We start from the raw sequence: 15,506 nt of genomic DNA, 5'->3' as shown, positions 1-15,506 counted from the left end.
ATGTTGAATCTTGTGAAATTAATACTGCTTTGTTGAATCTTGTTATGAAAGACCGATTCGCCGACCTTCCTAGTGAAGATGCCGCTACTCATCTGAATAGCTTCGTTGATTTATGTGATATGCAAAAGAAAAAAGATGTCAATAATGATGTCGTTAAATTGAAGCTATTTCCTTTTTCGCTTAGAGATCGTGCTAAAGCTTGGTTTTTGTCTTTGCCTAAGAATAATATTGATTCATGGAACAAGTGCAAAGATGCTTTTATCTCCAAGTATTTTCCTCCCGCTAAGATCATCTCTCTTAGAAATGATATTATGAACTTTAAACAACTTGATCATGAACATGTTGCACAAGCTTGGGAGAGAATGAAATTAATGATACGTAATTTCCCTACTCATGGTTTGAGTTTGTGGATGATCATACAAAATTTTTATGCCGGACTGAATTTTGCTTCTAGAAATCTTTTAGATTCGGCTGCGGGAGGCACTTTTATTGAAATCACTTTAGGAGATGCTACTAAACTCCTAGATAATATTATGGTTAATTATTCTCAATGGTATACTGAAAGATCTTCTAATGAAAAAGTGCATGCGATAGAAGAAATCAATGTGTTGAGTGGAAAGATGGATGAACTTATGAAATTATTTGCTACTAAGAGTGTTTCTTCTGATCCTAATGATATGCCTTTGTCTGCTTTGATTGAGAATAACAATGAATCTATGGATGTGAATTTTGTTGGTAGGAATAATTTTGGTAACAACGCTTATAGAGGGAATTTTAATCCTAGGCCATATCCTAGTAATCCTTCTAATAATTATGGGAATTCCTACAACAACTCTTATGGAAATTATAATAAGATGCCCTCTGAATTTGAGAATAGTGTTAAAGAGTTTATGAATTCACAAAAGAATTTTAATGCTTTGCTTGAGGAGAAATTGCTTAAAGTTGATGATTTGGCTAGAAACGTTGATAGAATTTCTCTTGAGGTTGATTCTTTAAAGCTTAGATCTATTCCTCCTAAGCATGATATCAATGAGTCTCTCAAAGCCATGATAATTTCCATTGATGAGTGCGAGGAATGAACCGCTAGGATGCGTGCTTCCAAAGATGCCTTTATTAAAGCGTGTTCCTCTAATTCCTATGAAAATCAAGATGAAGATCTAAAAGTTATTGATGTGTCCCCTATTAAATATTTATTTTTCAATATGAATCTTGATGAAACTGAATATGATCTTCCTTTACCTAGAAGGCGTTCTAAAAATTCGGAGTATTTAGATCTTAATGATGAAATTGATGAAAGTGGGATTGAAAGAAATAAAAATCTAGATGTTGCTAAACCCACTATATTGGATTTCAAGGAATTTAATTATGAAAGTTTCTCTTTAATTTATTGTATTTCCTTGTTGGAATCCATGCTAAATTCTCCACATGCTTATAGTCAAAATAAAGCCTTCACCGAACATATTGTTGATGCCTTGATGCAATCTTATGAAGAAAAACTTGAGTTTAAAGTTTATATCCCTAGAAAACTCTATGATGAGTGGGAACCAACTATTAAAATTAAAGATCATGAGTTTTATGCTTTGTGTTATTTGGGTGCTAGTGTCTCTACTATTCCCAAGACTTTGTGTGATTTACTAGATTTCCGTAATTTTGATGATTGCTCTCTAAACTTGCATCTTGCAGATTCCACTATTAAGAAACCTATGGGAAGGATTAATGATGTTCTTATTGTTGCAAATAGGAATTATGTGCCCATAGATTTAATTTTTCTTGATATAGATTGCAATCCTTCTTGCCCTATTATTCTTGGTAGACCTTTCCTTAGAACGGTTGGTGCGATTATTGATATGAAGGAAGGGAATATTAGATTTCAATTTCCATTAAAAAAGGGCATGGAACAATTTCCAAGAAATAAAATAAAATTACCATATGAAACTATCATGAGAGCCACTTATGGATTTCCTACCAAAGATGGCAATACCTAGATCTATCCTCGCTTTTATGCCTAGCTAGGGGCGTTAAAACGATAGCGCTTGTTGGGAGGCAACCCAATTTTATTTTTATTCCTTGCTTTTTGATCCTGATTAGTAATAAATAAATTATTTAGCCTCTATTTTTGTTGTGTTTTTTGTGTTTAATTAGTGTTTGTGCCAAGTAGAACCGTTGGGAAGACTTGGGGAAAGTCTTGTTGAACTTGCTGTAAAAAACAGAAACTTTAGCGCTCACGAGAACTGCTGTAATTTTTATTTGAAGAGTGATATTTAGTTAATTCTTTTTGCAGATGATTAATAGATAAATTCCTCACCTCCAGAAATTTATTTTATAATTTTTGGGGTTCCATATCTTGCGCTAGATACAGATTACTACAGACTGTTCTGTTTTTGACAGATTCTGTTTTTCGTGTGTTGTTTGCTTATTTTGATGAATCTATGGCTAGTAAAATAGTTTATAATCCATAGATAAGTTGGAATACAGTAGGTTTAACACCAATATAAATAAATAATGAGTTCATTACAGTACCTTGAAGTGGTCTTTTGTTTTCTTTCGCTAACGGAGCTCACGAGTTTTCTATTTTGAGTTGTGTGTTGTGAAGTTTTCAAGTTTTGGGTGAATTCTTTTGATGGATCATGGAACAAGGAGTGGCAAGAGACTAAGATTGGGGATTAAAATGGCACCCCCAAGATAATCCAAGGACACCAAAAAGTCAAAGCTTGGGGATGCCCCGGAAGGCATCCCCTCTTTCGTCCACTTCCATCGGTAATTTACTTGGAGCTATATTTTTATTCACCAACATGATATGTGTTTTGCTTGGAGCGTCTTGTATTATTTGTGTCTTTGTGTCTTAGTATTCCACAACCATCCTTGCTGTACACACCTTTTGAGAGAGCCATACATGAATTAAAATTTGATAGAATGCTCTATGTGCTTCACTTATATCTTTTGAGCTAGATAATTTTGCTCTATGTGCTTGACTTATATCTTTTGAGCGTTATAATTTTGCTCTATGTGCTTAACTTAGATATTTTAGAGCACGGTTGTGGATTTGTTTTAAAGAAACTATTGATCTCTCATGCTTCACTTAAATTATTTTGAGAGTCTCTTAATAGCATGGTAATTTGCTTAATAATAATATGCTTGGTATTTAAGATTTGTGAAACTTTCTTTTGAGTGTGTTGAATACTAAGAAAATATTGAAGCATGATAATTGTTTTCAGATATGGAGGTGATAATATTAAAGTCATGCTAGTTGAGTAGTTGTGAATTTAAAGAATACTTGTGTTAAAGTTTGTGATTCCCGTAGCATGCACGTATGGTGAACCGTTATGTGACGAAGTCGGAGCATGATTTATTTATTGATTGTCTTCCTTATGATTGGCGGTCGGGGACGAGCGATGGTCTTTTCCTACCAATCTATCCCCCTAGGAGCATGCGCGTAATACTTTGATTTGATAACTTCTAGATTTTTGCAATAAGTATATGAGTTCTTTGGTAGCCTCTCTAATACCGCGCACCTTTCGCTGGTATCATACAACTACCATATACCCTCCTAAAAACAGCCACCATACCTTGGTTCTCAAAAACCGAGGGAAATACTTACGCTACTCTGCTGCATCATCCCTTCCTCTTCGGGGAAAACCAACGCAAGCTCAAGACGTAGCAATAGCCCCTGGAGGCTCCGCGCTCATCCGAATTCGGGGCGCGTACATGCCTGGGCGGGAAACGGCCCTTCGTTAAGGCGGAGGAATCCCGAAGATTCCGCTAGGTCATCGAGTAGTTGACCAGTCTCATGCTGTATCATGACAGTCAGTTTTCGGCTTTCTCTACTGAGGTGCTCGTCCGGATGAACTAGAGCACAATCGCAGTAGTTCTCCTGGTGCCGCCTTAGCCGATAGAGCGGAACGTAAGGCAGCAAAACACAGGAGCCGGGAAAACCCAACATTTGACCAAAGACATGATTCAGAGCTGATGCATATAAGGACAAACTCGCGACGCTGAACACTCCCTAAGGTATTCGGTCTTTATGATGTAAACCGGGCTAAACAATGCCCTTTGTAATAAGCCCCTGGTGTCCATGTACATGCAATATTCTGACGTGGCCACATGCCAATACGTCAGCATCCTTCTCAATTGTACTAAGAATCCGGGGGATGTGTATCAACAAGAGACAGTAAAAAAGGTTTACGCAGGGTCTTAATCTAAAAAGAATCCTTGGAACGGGTCCCTGCTGCACGTCTGCGCCTGTGTCTCCGTTGTGCCGTATCCTGGACGGGTGTAGCATGATGGTCATCTGTAAAAGAGAGGAACTTAGTTGAAAAGTTGTCGTGCAAAAGGTAGGTTATTCTAAATAAACCATGTACAGTTGAAGATGAGTAAAGTTGAGCCTAATTGTCACTTGTATACACATGTTGGGCCCCTTGTATTGTTATAGGGGTATAGCCATCAAACCTGTATCAATTATATATAGCTCCACCAGACTCGTCTAACCATGTCCGTGGTCTTAACGACCTATCAGATGCTTTAGTTGGTGAGGCCGTCTAGTGTGCGTCTGCCAAGGCAGCCGCACGGTCTTCCGCGCGCAAGGAGTGCTCAATATTTCCATTTACTATAATGATGCCACGTGGACCGATCATCTTAAGCATGAGAGAAGCGTAATGTGGAATTGCGTTAAAGCGAGCGAAAGCTTCGCGTCCGAGTAGTGCTTGATAGCCACTTTGGAACGGAGCGATGTGGAAGGTTAACTTTTTGTTGCGGAAGTTATCGGGAAAGCCGAATATAACCTCTAGTAGCAGGGAGCCCGTGCAATGGGCTTCTGGGCCTGGTGTTACTCCTTTAAAGGTAGTATTGCTATGGCTGATTTTTGTTGGGTCTATCCCCATTTTGCAGACTGTGTCCTGATATATCAGGTTTAAACTACTGCCGCCGTCCATCAGGACTCGTGTGAAGTGGTATCCGTCAATTATCGGGTCTAACACCAAGGTAGCCCATCCTGCATGCCGGATACTTGCCGAGTAATCCTGATGGTCAAAGGTGATCAGTCTGGACGACTAGTGGCAGAACTCTGCGGTGATAGGCCCTGGGGCTTGTGTCTCTAGGAGTGCCGCTTTGTTTCTCCCCTTCATCATGTGTAACACGTTTACTGTTTTGACTTATGGTGGGAATTTCTTCTGTTCCTCAGTGCTTTGCTTGCGAGGCTCGTCCTCGTCTTCGCTTGGTGTATCCTGCCCCTTGTGTTCGGCGTTGAGTTTGCCGGACTGCTTGAAGACCCAACATTCTCTATGGGTATGATTTGCAGGTTTATCGGGGGTGCTGTGGATCTAACATAGTTTGTCCAGAATCTTGTTCAGGCTGGACAGTTCGTCTCTGTTGCCTTTGGAGGGCAGCTTTTGCTGACCTGGCCGAGAGCTTCTGAATTCGGCGTTTACCGCCGTGCTCTTCGAGCTGTCTTCTTTATTCTGGCGCTTGTTTTTGCTGCGTCGTGGCTTCCTGTTTCCGTCCCTGACTTCAGATGTACTTGGGTCGCTGGTGCTGCATCGGGCTAACCAGCTATCCTCGCCCGCGCAAAAGCGGGTCATGAGGCTTGTTAATGCTGCCATTGTTCTCGGCTTTTCTTGGCCGAGGTGTCTGGCAAGCCATTCGTCTCGAATGCTGTGCTTGAAAGCTTCTAAGGCTTCAGCGTCCGGACAGTCGACTATTTGGTTCTTTTTAGTGAGAAACCTATTCCAAAGCTTTCGGGCTGACTCTCCGGGCTGTTGAGTTATATGACTTAAATCATCTGCATCCGGTGGTCGAACATAGGTCCCTTGAAAATTTGCCCGAAAAGCGTCTTCGAGCTCTTCCCAGCTTCTAATGGAGTTTTCGGGGAGGCTTTTGAGCTAGTACCGAGCTGGCCCTTTGAGCTTGAGGGGTAAGTACTTGATGGCGTGGAGATCATCTCCTCGAGCCATGTGGATATGGAGGATGTAGTCCTCAATCCAGACCCCAGGGTCTGTCGTTCCGTCGTACGCCTCTATGTTTACGGGTTTGAATCCCTCTGGAAATTCATGGTCCAGCACCTCATCGGTGAAACATAGGGGGTGTGCAGCACCCCTGTATTTGGGTGTACCATGGTGTTTGGATTTTTGTTGTGTTGCATTGCATGCTGGAGCGCGCTTGCTTGGCCCATAGATGGATCTGGTTGCGCCGTCCTTTTGATGCGAGCCCTCACGTGGATCGCGTACTGGCTTGTGTGCGGCGTCGTTTGCCGCTCTGTGTTGGCCACGAGGTCGTCTATCCGACCAGATGGCTATTTTGTTTTTTGATTGCGGGGGATCTAAGGCCTCCTCATTGAATTCAGGTAGCAGCTTTCGCCTCGGGTAGCTCTTTGTGTGGTGACTACCTCCGTACTTTGCTGCAGTGTTGAGTACTTCACTCCATCTAATTCTGAGTGTGTCTTGTGCAGCCCTAAGCCTTTGCTTTTGCTTTTTCAGACTCCTCGCAGTGGCAACAAGCCTTTGATGGTATTCTGTTGCTCGGGGTGCCTGTCCGGTGTGATGTCGTTCGGACTGTTATCTTCGCCGGAGTCGGGTTGTTTGGTTTGATTCTCCGTGTTGCCGTGGTCGGACGGTGGTTCAATGCTGTGTTTGTCGTCCGCTGGCTCACCCTGCTCTATCGCTTGGTCTATATGATTGTTGTTTCTGCCGAGGCGGGATTTGGAGCGGCGCTTACGCCGCCGCTTTGACTGCTTCTCGAGGGAACGATCCTTCATTGTGTCCTTCCGTTCCTCGTCGTCGTTTTCTTTGGGTGTGTCCACCATGTATACATCATATGATGAAGTGGGCGTCCAGAGCCCTGTGGGCAGTGGCTCCTGTTCGTCTCCTGCATTGTCGTCCATACCGTCGATGTCTTCGGAGTCGAAGGCGAGCATGTCGGTCAAATCGTCGACAGTGGCTACTAAGTGGGTGGAGGGTGGGCGGCGAATTTCTTCGTCGTCCGCATCCCGATCTGTCCGGCCATAGTTCGTCCAGGACTCTCCAGACAAGGAGAGATACCTTAATGAGTTTAGTATGTCGCCAAAGGGCGAGTGCTGAAGGATATCCGCAGAGGTGAACTCCATGATCGGCGCCCAGTTGGATTCGATAGGCACGGGCGCAGGCGGTTCGGAGTCTGTGGCCGGGGAAGAATCCGGCAGTTCGGCGTCACGGCTCCCGTGAAGGGTAAGGTCGATACTCGGCTCAATCGCCGCTGAGAATGCGGCCTCCGTGGCGGTGTCTATCCACCCGTCCATGGATGGCGCAATTGGCTCCGAATTGAGGGTCAGAGCGGTTGCCGGTGCGGTCTCCTGAACACTGTCCGATGGTAGAGCTAAATCATGCTCATTGTGACCGTGCGGCGCACTCGGCAGAGGCTCGAATCCGTCGAAGATCAAGTCTCCGCGGATGTCCACCATGTAGTTTAAGCTTCCAAACCTGACCTGGTGGCCAGGGGCGTAACTCTCGATCTGCTCCAGATGGCCAAGCGAGTTGGCCCGTAGTGCGGAGCCGCCGGATACAAAGATTTGTCTGAGGAGAAAAGTCTCACCCCGGACTGCATCGCTATCGATGATCGAAGGAGCCATCCAGCCTAACAATGACGACACAGAGGAACTCTCAATGAAAGCACCAATGTCGGTGTCAAAACCGGCGGATCTCGGGTAGGGGGTCCCGAACTGTGTGTCTAGGCGGATGGTAATAGGAGACGGGGGACACGATGTTTTTACCTATGTTCGGGCCCTCTCGATGGAGGTAAAACCCTACTCCTGCTTGATTGATCTTGATGATATGAGTATTACAAGAGTTGATCTACCACGAGATCAAAGAGGCTAAACCCTAGAAGCTAGCCTATGGTATGATTGTTGTTGTTGGTCCTACGGACTAAACCCTCCGGTTTGTATAGACACCGGAGGGGGCTAGGGTTACACAGAGTCGGTTACAAGGAAGGAGATCTACATATCCGTACTGCCAAAATTGCCTTCCACGCCAAGGAGAGTCCCATCCAGTCACGGGACGAAGTCTTCAATCTTGTATCTTCATAGTCCAACAGTCTGGCCAAAGGATATAGTCCGGCTGTCCGGATACCCCCTAATCCAGGACTCCCTCGCACATCATTATAATCCTTCAAGCATTGTGACTAATGATTTAGTTGTGGGATAATGCATTACTGAACGAGTAAAGGGACTTGCTGGTAACAAGATTGAACTAGGTATTGAGATACCGACGATCGAACCTCGGGCAAGTAACATACCGATGACAAAGGGAACAACGTATGTTGTTATGCGGTTTGACCGATAAAGATCTTCATAGAATATGTAGGAACCAATATGAGCATCCAGGTTCCGCTATTGGTTATTGACCAGAAGTGAGTCTCGGTCATGTCTATATAGTTCTTGAACCCGTAGGGTCCACACGCTTAATGTTTGGTGGCGATCGGTATTATGAGTTTATGTGTTTTGATGAACCGAAGGTTGTTCGGAGTCCCGAATGTGATCATGGGAAAGACGCGGAGTCTCGAAGTGGTCAAGACATAAAGATCGACATATTGGAAGCCTATGTTTGGACATCGGAATGGTTCCGAGTGGTTCGGGCATTTTTCCGGAGTACCGGGAGGTTACCGGAACCCCCCGGGAGAAGTTATGGGCCTTATGGGCCATAAGAAGGAAGCAAACCAGCCCACAAGGGGCTGGTGCACCCCTCTTGGGCAGGAGGCCAAATTGAAATAGGTTTGGGGGGGGGGGGGCTTTCCTTCTCTCCTACTCCTCCTTCCCTTCCTCTCCCACTCCAACTAGGGAAGGGGGAAATCCTACTCCCGGTGGGATTAGGACTCCCCTAGGGCGCGCCATAGAGAGGGCCGACCCCTCCCCTCCTCCACTCCTTTATATACAGGGTAGGGGGGCACCCCATGGACACACAAGTTGATCATTGATCTCTTAGCCGTGTGCGGTGCCCCCCTCCACCATAATCCACCTCGGTCATATCGTAGCGGTGCTTAGGCGAAGCCCTGTTCCGGTAGCATCATCATCACCATCATCACGCCGTCGTGCTGACGAAGCTCTCCTTGAAACTCCGCTGGATTGTGAGTTCATGGGACATCACCGAGCTGAACGTGTGCAGATCGCGGAGGTGCCGTTCCTTGGGTGCTAGGATCGATCGATCGTGAACACGTACGACTACATCAACCGCGTTGTCATAACGCTTCCGCTTACGGTCTACGAGGGTACGTGGACAACACTCTTCCCTCTCGTTGCTATGAATCACCATGATCTTGCGTGTGCGTAGATTTTTTTTGAAATTACTGCGTTCCCCAACAGATATTGTATCATAATAAATGTTATGCTACTATGTGTCATGCATGACAATAAATGAGACCACCTATGATACTAGTCTATGATACTATGCACTAGAGATGTAGTGTCATACACTAGTATCATATGCATGATACTAGTATATGATACTCCCCACTATGACCAACCTAAGGTGAGGTGCTAAGTGCATTAAAAAGCTTAGAAATTAATCTCCCCAATGCATAGGTGTTTAGTATTTGCTGCTAAGAGCATGGTATAATACAACCAACAATCGACTATAAGGAGTTGCCATATCATTTAGAGCCAACCACATAGCTGGCATGTACAATAGTAAATTTTAGATATGTACTAATTTATCAGTAGTTGGCCCACTTTACAACATCACAAAGCGTCTTGGGTCTCGTGTTGCAGGTGGCTACTAACCAAGAGCCGCTTTGTTGACGCTCAAAAATGGCATGATCGCAAAGAGTGACTTGAGTCTATAATGGGATGAGGTTAAAATTATGAGTTCATGTCACCATTTGATGGCCCTCTTCAAGATGATCGAAATAAATATGAAGATGGACCAAAACGGAGCTCAAGTGCAAAAGATATGACAATTTCGAAGATACCTGTGTTGACATTAGATTAGAAAATGGCATGAAAACTAATTAATATGGCCTTGAATGAAAAAACTTTCAACTACAAAGTTGTTCGTCTCGTCGAAACGGATGATTTTGATACAAAAGTCGTCCCCATCCAAGGTTGTATGCAAAAGTTACAGACAAAACAGTGGGCTGCAACAGTATTTGACCGGATCATCCGGCCGAAGGCCGGATGAATGACCCGAACATCCGGACTATCATCCGGGTAAATTATCAGAATCATAAATTTGAGGCCCCGTGAAGCCAGATCATCCAGATGGCACCCAGACCATCTGGGTGAAGTCCGGACGATCCGGACATGAGTCCGGACGTCCGGACAACTTTTTCTGCTACAAACTTTAGAAAGTGGACCCAAACACCCTCAATATGGTCTTAGATCAAAAAGTGTTCAACATTAAAGTTGTGCGTCTCGTCTAGGCAGTTGATTTTTATATAAAGTTCATCCAAATCCGAGGTTGTATGTTGATTTTAGAGCCAAAACAGTGAGATGTTGTCAGAAAACTGGGCTAGGCCGGATCATCCGGGCCTTGAGCCGGACATCCGGGCCGGAGGTCGTGAATAGTCCGTGTTTCGTTAGGTTTTGATGATTTGGACGGATATGCAAGTCCTTTTATTGTACGAGAAGTCCATCTGCCTCTTATATAGACAAGAGGTGACGGCCGATTGAACAACAACACACAATCGAACAAACATATACTACTTTTTACCTTTACTTTTCCTTCTCCCTTAGTCTTTTTCTTCCTCATTCTTCGTTCGTTCTTCTTCATTCTGGGGCGACGAACCTTGAGGCCCTAGGGCGATCAGGTCGACCTAGGGCAGCCCATAGCCGCCGTGCGCCCTGACGGGGTCCCTCTCGAGCGTGTGGGGTTTTGGGTCCTCAAAAGCACTCGTCGGATTGCTTGCTTACCGCGCTTCCGGACGGGTCTCCTTCGACGTGAGCTGCGGTGCATCACCCTTGGTGTTGGAGATACACGGTGACGTGTTTGTGCTCGTGTGTGAACACACTTTTTGGCGACTCAGCTGGGGAAGATGCTTCGAACGGTCTCCGGCCTGTTCTTGCTATGAAGAGATCGTCATTAAGAATTTGTGATCTACAAAGGTAATATGAATACCCAATTCTCCTTTGTAGATGCAAATAATTTATATGTTTTTGCTAGATCGCTTAATGAGCATAATGTATCGGCTAGCCCTAATTTCATCAATCATGCATCTAATTACGTGCAAGGGCCGATGCAAAACAATCTTCATGCTTCAAATTCTTATGATTTTAGCAACATACAACATATGTATCCTAACTCTCATGCATCGGCAACCCCACAAATCCATATGCTGATGAACAACATGATGGGTGTCCAGGCGAAACCCGAATCCTTTGAAAAAAGAACGGAGTCGACATCGCCCCTCAAGACGTCTCGCGCTCGCCCGGGTCGCTCGACCCGGCCAAGCCCCCTCGACCCGTCCTAATCCTTAAGACTTCTCCAACAAGCCAGCCCAAGGTGGCCAAGCCCAGCGCACCAAGACTTATCCAACAAGCCAACTCCCCTTGGCGTGCACTCCAATCCGGCCAAGGGTCAGCGATCGTCCCATCCCAGCCGCATGATGGGATGAGTCACCACCAGCTGATGACCAAAGCCACAGTGCCCCGCCCATGCCTTTGATCAGCCGAAAAAGGCAACAGTGCCCCCACCTATCCGCTGACCAAGCTCGGCGTGGCAACAGTGCATTTGTCGTCACCCATGACGCCAGCAAGCGGCGACCTGACGGAGCGCCACTGTAGCCGACTCAACTCGGCCATTCCTTGACGATCGACAAGACGGCCAACAGCGCCCCCTTACCTGGTGGGTCCCATGCCCGGGGAACCCGGCGAGACCTGGTATCCGGCATGTCCCAGCACCGGGTTGCTAGACGCTGACGACCCGGCCCTACAACCATGTAACATTACCATTGTACCCCTAGGGGGTTGACCTATAAAACCCCAAGGAGCCCTCGTGCAACGGGCGAGAACTCATCTCCATCACACACACAGAGGAAGGGAGCAGCCCAAGCCTCGGCCTGCCTTTCTTCCTCCCCGATACAGCTCAAGGAGCAACCCTGTACTGTAACATATAAACCACACTCGACAGGACTAGGGGTGTTATCTCTCTGGAGAGCCCCGAACCTGGGTATGTCTTGGGTCTCGCGCTCGCTCATGCCGACCTCGCCTCTAGAGCCCACCAGTGCCCTCGAGCCTCCTCTTCTCTTTAGCCATCCCATGGCATCTGCCGTGCGCCTACCACGACAGCTGGCGCCCATCGTGGGGCAGCTCGAGGTCCTGGTCGGGAGCCTGCTTCAGACGGGGCTCTACTCCGACTCCGATGAGCCCGTCACGCTGGCGGATGATGTCATCGACGCACTCGCCATCTCCTTCGTCGCGCTGCGCATCTCCGACGTGCCTGCGGCCGACGAGTACACTAGGGAGGTGCTCGACTTTTCTGACTCCCCCTTTCCCTCGGCGGCGGCGTCCCTGCTGGGGCAATGGACCTTTGGTAGACGTTTTCGTCACCGACACCGGCGCCGCTTCCTCATCTAGCGTGGTGAGGAAGGCCGCCGAAGCTAGGACCGCAGCTGGGCGGGACAGCCCGCCCGACCTCCTGTGGGCCATGATGCAGAGGCTACGCGTCCCATCGGCACCGACATTGACGCCTCCGACGTCGCCGAGGCCCGGACTTGCCTCGACGAGGATCGCCAGCGCCTGCTGGACCTCACCGAGACGCTCGCTACCACGTAGCGCCGCCTCGACTCTACTCAGCTGGAGCGCAACGCCGCCTACGGCTTCACGCTAGACGCGCCTGAGCCAAGTTGGGTCGCTGATGTGCGAGCCCGGGGCGGCGCGATCGGGCGCGCCTTTGGCGCCATCCCTCCTGTCTACGAGACTCCTGTGAAGATCATGTGTGCTGCCCAAGCGGCCGCGGTCGGCCTGGACCAGCTCGTGGGCAAAGAGCTGCAGGACTGCCTCAAGAGGGTGAACGACCTCGTCGCTGTGGCTAACGCGTAGCAGGACCGCCTCAACCAACTCGCCAAGCCGGCCGGATCCGGCTCCGCCTGCGTTGCTGGACCCAGCGATTTCTAGCACACGACGTCCTCTCCACTCGGCGAAGCGCACTCCGGCCGCACCCGGACCCGGTGCAACCCGGCCCTGACGACTGCCGGCGGATTGGGTGATGAGCCGACTTCAGAGGCCCGACGCCGGCTCGACCCCCTGCTCCAACCGAGTGGATGTCTTACGGGAGGAGACCCGGCCCCCCGCGGTGTGGCGACTGGCCGGCTGGGCCCGCGCGCTATCGACGATACCGACGCCCGTCATCGCCTCGACCGACTCGCCCTCTCCCAAGAGCTGGAGGAAACCGGCCCTGTCGGGCCGGCGTGCTTCGGACCGTGCATCCGAGGTGAGCCCTTTACCAAAGGGTTCACGCTCCCCCGTGACACCCCCAAGTACAATGGCACCGTGAAGCCGGAGGACTGGCTCATCGACTACACCACCGCCATCGGCATCGCTGGCGGCAACCGCCGCCTCGCCGTGCACTACGCGCCTCTCATGCTCCAAGGGTCAGCCCACACCTGGTTGAACAGTCTGCCGGAGGGTAGCATCAACGCATGGGTCGACTTCGAGCAAGCTTTCGTCCGCAACTTCACCTGCACGCACAAGCAACCCGGCCGCCCCAGTCAGCTCGCCATGTGCGTGTAGGGACCAGCGAAGACCGGCTGCGAGCACCTCGCACGCTGGACCGAGCTCCAAAACAGCTGCGAGGGCATCCAAGAAGTCCAAGCAATCCAATACTTCGTCAACGGGTGCCGGGACAGCACCCTCCTGAAGCACGAGCTCTTGCACTCCGAGCCGGCCACCATGGCCGCGCTCATGGTGACGGCGGACAAGTACGCCACCGCCGACTCTGCCATGAAGATCCAGGTGGCGCTAGACGAAGCCGACAAAGCAAAGTCGGTTCCCCCTCCGAAGCCGACCGACAAAGGAAGCCGACAGCAGCACAACCAATAGAAAAACAAGCGCAAGTCCCATCAGCCGGCTCAGCGCTACGACAACCGGCTCGTCGCGGCCGCCGAGCAGGCGCCCGCAGCTGACCCGGCCGCCAAGCGCCGGTAGACCGGCAAGACGACATGGCAACCCGCCATGAGTTTCGAGGAGATGCTCGACGCTCCCTGCAAGCACCACAGCGGCGCGAGGCTGTCCACACACATGCTTCGGCAGTGTGCCATCACCAAGCACATCATGAGGGGCGACGTCCCGCCTCCTCCGGCCCCGGCTCCAGGAGCAGGCAGCCGCCTCCACCTTCACCATCGCCCCCGGCCGGCGGTGCGATGCGCGACGACGCCTACCCGGCCCATAACACAACCTACATCGTCTTCACCAGCATAGGTGACAACAAGCGCAGCGAGCGCCTCCTTCGGTAGGAGGTGAACACCGTCATCCCGGCCAAGACGGAGTACATGCATTGGTCGGAGCGCCCGGTCACCTGGACTCGACAGGACCACCCGACCGTCATGCCGAACCTGGGTGGTTACGCCCTCGTCCTCGATCCCACAATCGTCACGCCTCAACGCACGTGCAAGTTATCCTGGGTGCTCATCGACGGCGGCAGCATCATCAACATCCTCTACCGTGACCCCATGACCAAGCTCGGCCTCGAGGCCAAGGATTTGGAGCCGACCCGAACGGTTTTCCACGGCATCGTTCCCGGCCTCTCCTACTCCCCGATCGGCCGGATCCGTCTCGACGTCCTGTTCGGCGACAACAGCCACTTTCGACGCGAGCCGATCTGGTTCGAGGTGGTGGACCTGTCCAGCGTGTATCATGTGCTGCTGGGCCGGCCCGCGCTCGCCAAGTTCATGGCGGTTCCCCACTACGCCTATCTGAAGATAAAGATGCCGGGTCCAAAGGGCCTCATCACTATCATGGGCGACTACCGCAAGTCCGTGGAATGCACCCGAGACGGTGCCAAGCTGGCTAAGTCGCTGGTCGTAGCCGAGGAGCGGCGCCAGCTCGACCGAATCGTCGCCCTGGCCCAAGAGGCGTCAGCCGCACCCATCCTAGCCGAGGACCCGGCTGACAAGGCCTCGTTCAAGCCCTCCAAGGAAACCAAGAAAGTGAAGCTGAATCCGGAAGACCCCAGCTGCAGCAAGTACGTTATCGTAGGCACCCGCCTCGACAGCAAATAGGAAGGCGAGCTCGTCGACTTCCATTGTGAGAATCAGGATGTTTTTGCATGGACCCCAAAGGACATGCCGGGTATCCCGAGGAAGTACGCCGAGCACAAACTCCATGTCCGCAAGGACGCCAAGCCCGTCCGTCAACCCCTGTGACGTTTTTCTGAAGAGAAGAGAAGGACCATTGGTGAAGAGGTCGCCAAGCTTCTGGCGGCCGGCTTCATCATGGAAGTATTTCACCCCGAGTGGATGGCTAGCCCAGTCCTCATTTTGAAGAAGAACAAGACCTGGCGCATGTGTATCGACTACACCAGCCTGAACAAGGCCTGCTCCAACCGACCCGGCCG

General features: G+C 49.5%; 1 protein-coding gene across 1 annotated transcript; it reads left to right on the top strand.

The window, feature by feature from the left end:
- The first annotated feature begins 14,496 nt into the window (after nucleotides 1–14,496).
- On the top strand, nucleotides 14,497–15,171 carry LOC147979854 (uncharacterized). Its single transcript, XM_087515368.1, has one exon. The coding sequence runs from the start codon at nucleotides 14,497–14,499 to the stop codon at nucleotides 15,169–15,171; it is 675 nt and encodes a 224-aa protein (XP_087371494.1).
- The last annotated feature ends 335 nt before the right edge of the window (nucleotides 15,172–15,506 follow it).

This window comes from Triticum urartu, chromosome 3A, assembly GCF_056163025.1.
Source record: "Triticum urartu cultivar PI428250 chromosome 3A, HENAU_Tu73, whole genome shotgun sequence".
Lineage (NCBI taxonomy): Eukaryota > Viridiplantae > Streptophyta > Magnoliopsida > Poales > Poaceae > Triticum > Triticum urartu.
This window is presented reverse-complemented; position numbering and strand designations above follow the sequence as displayed.

What these genes read in the sequence shown, in the direction of transcription:
- LOC147979854 (XM_087515368.1), top strand. Translation starts at nt 14,497, where the DNA reads ATGCCGAACCTGGGTGGTTACGCCCTCGTCCTCGATCCCACAATCGTC.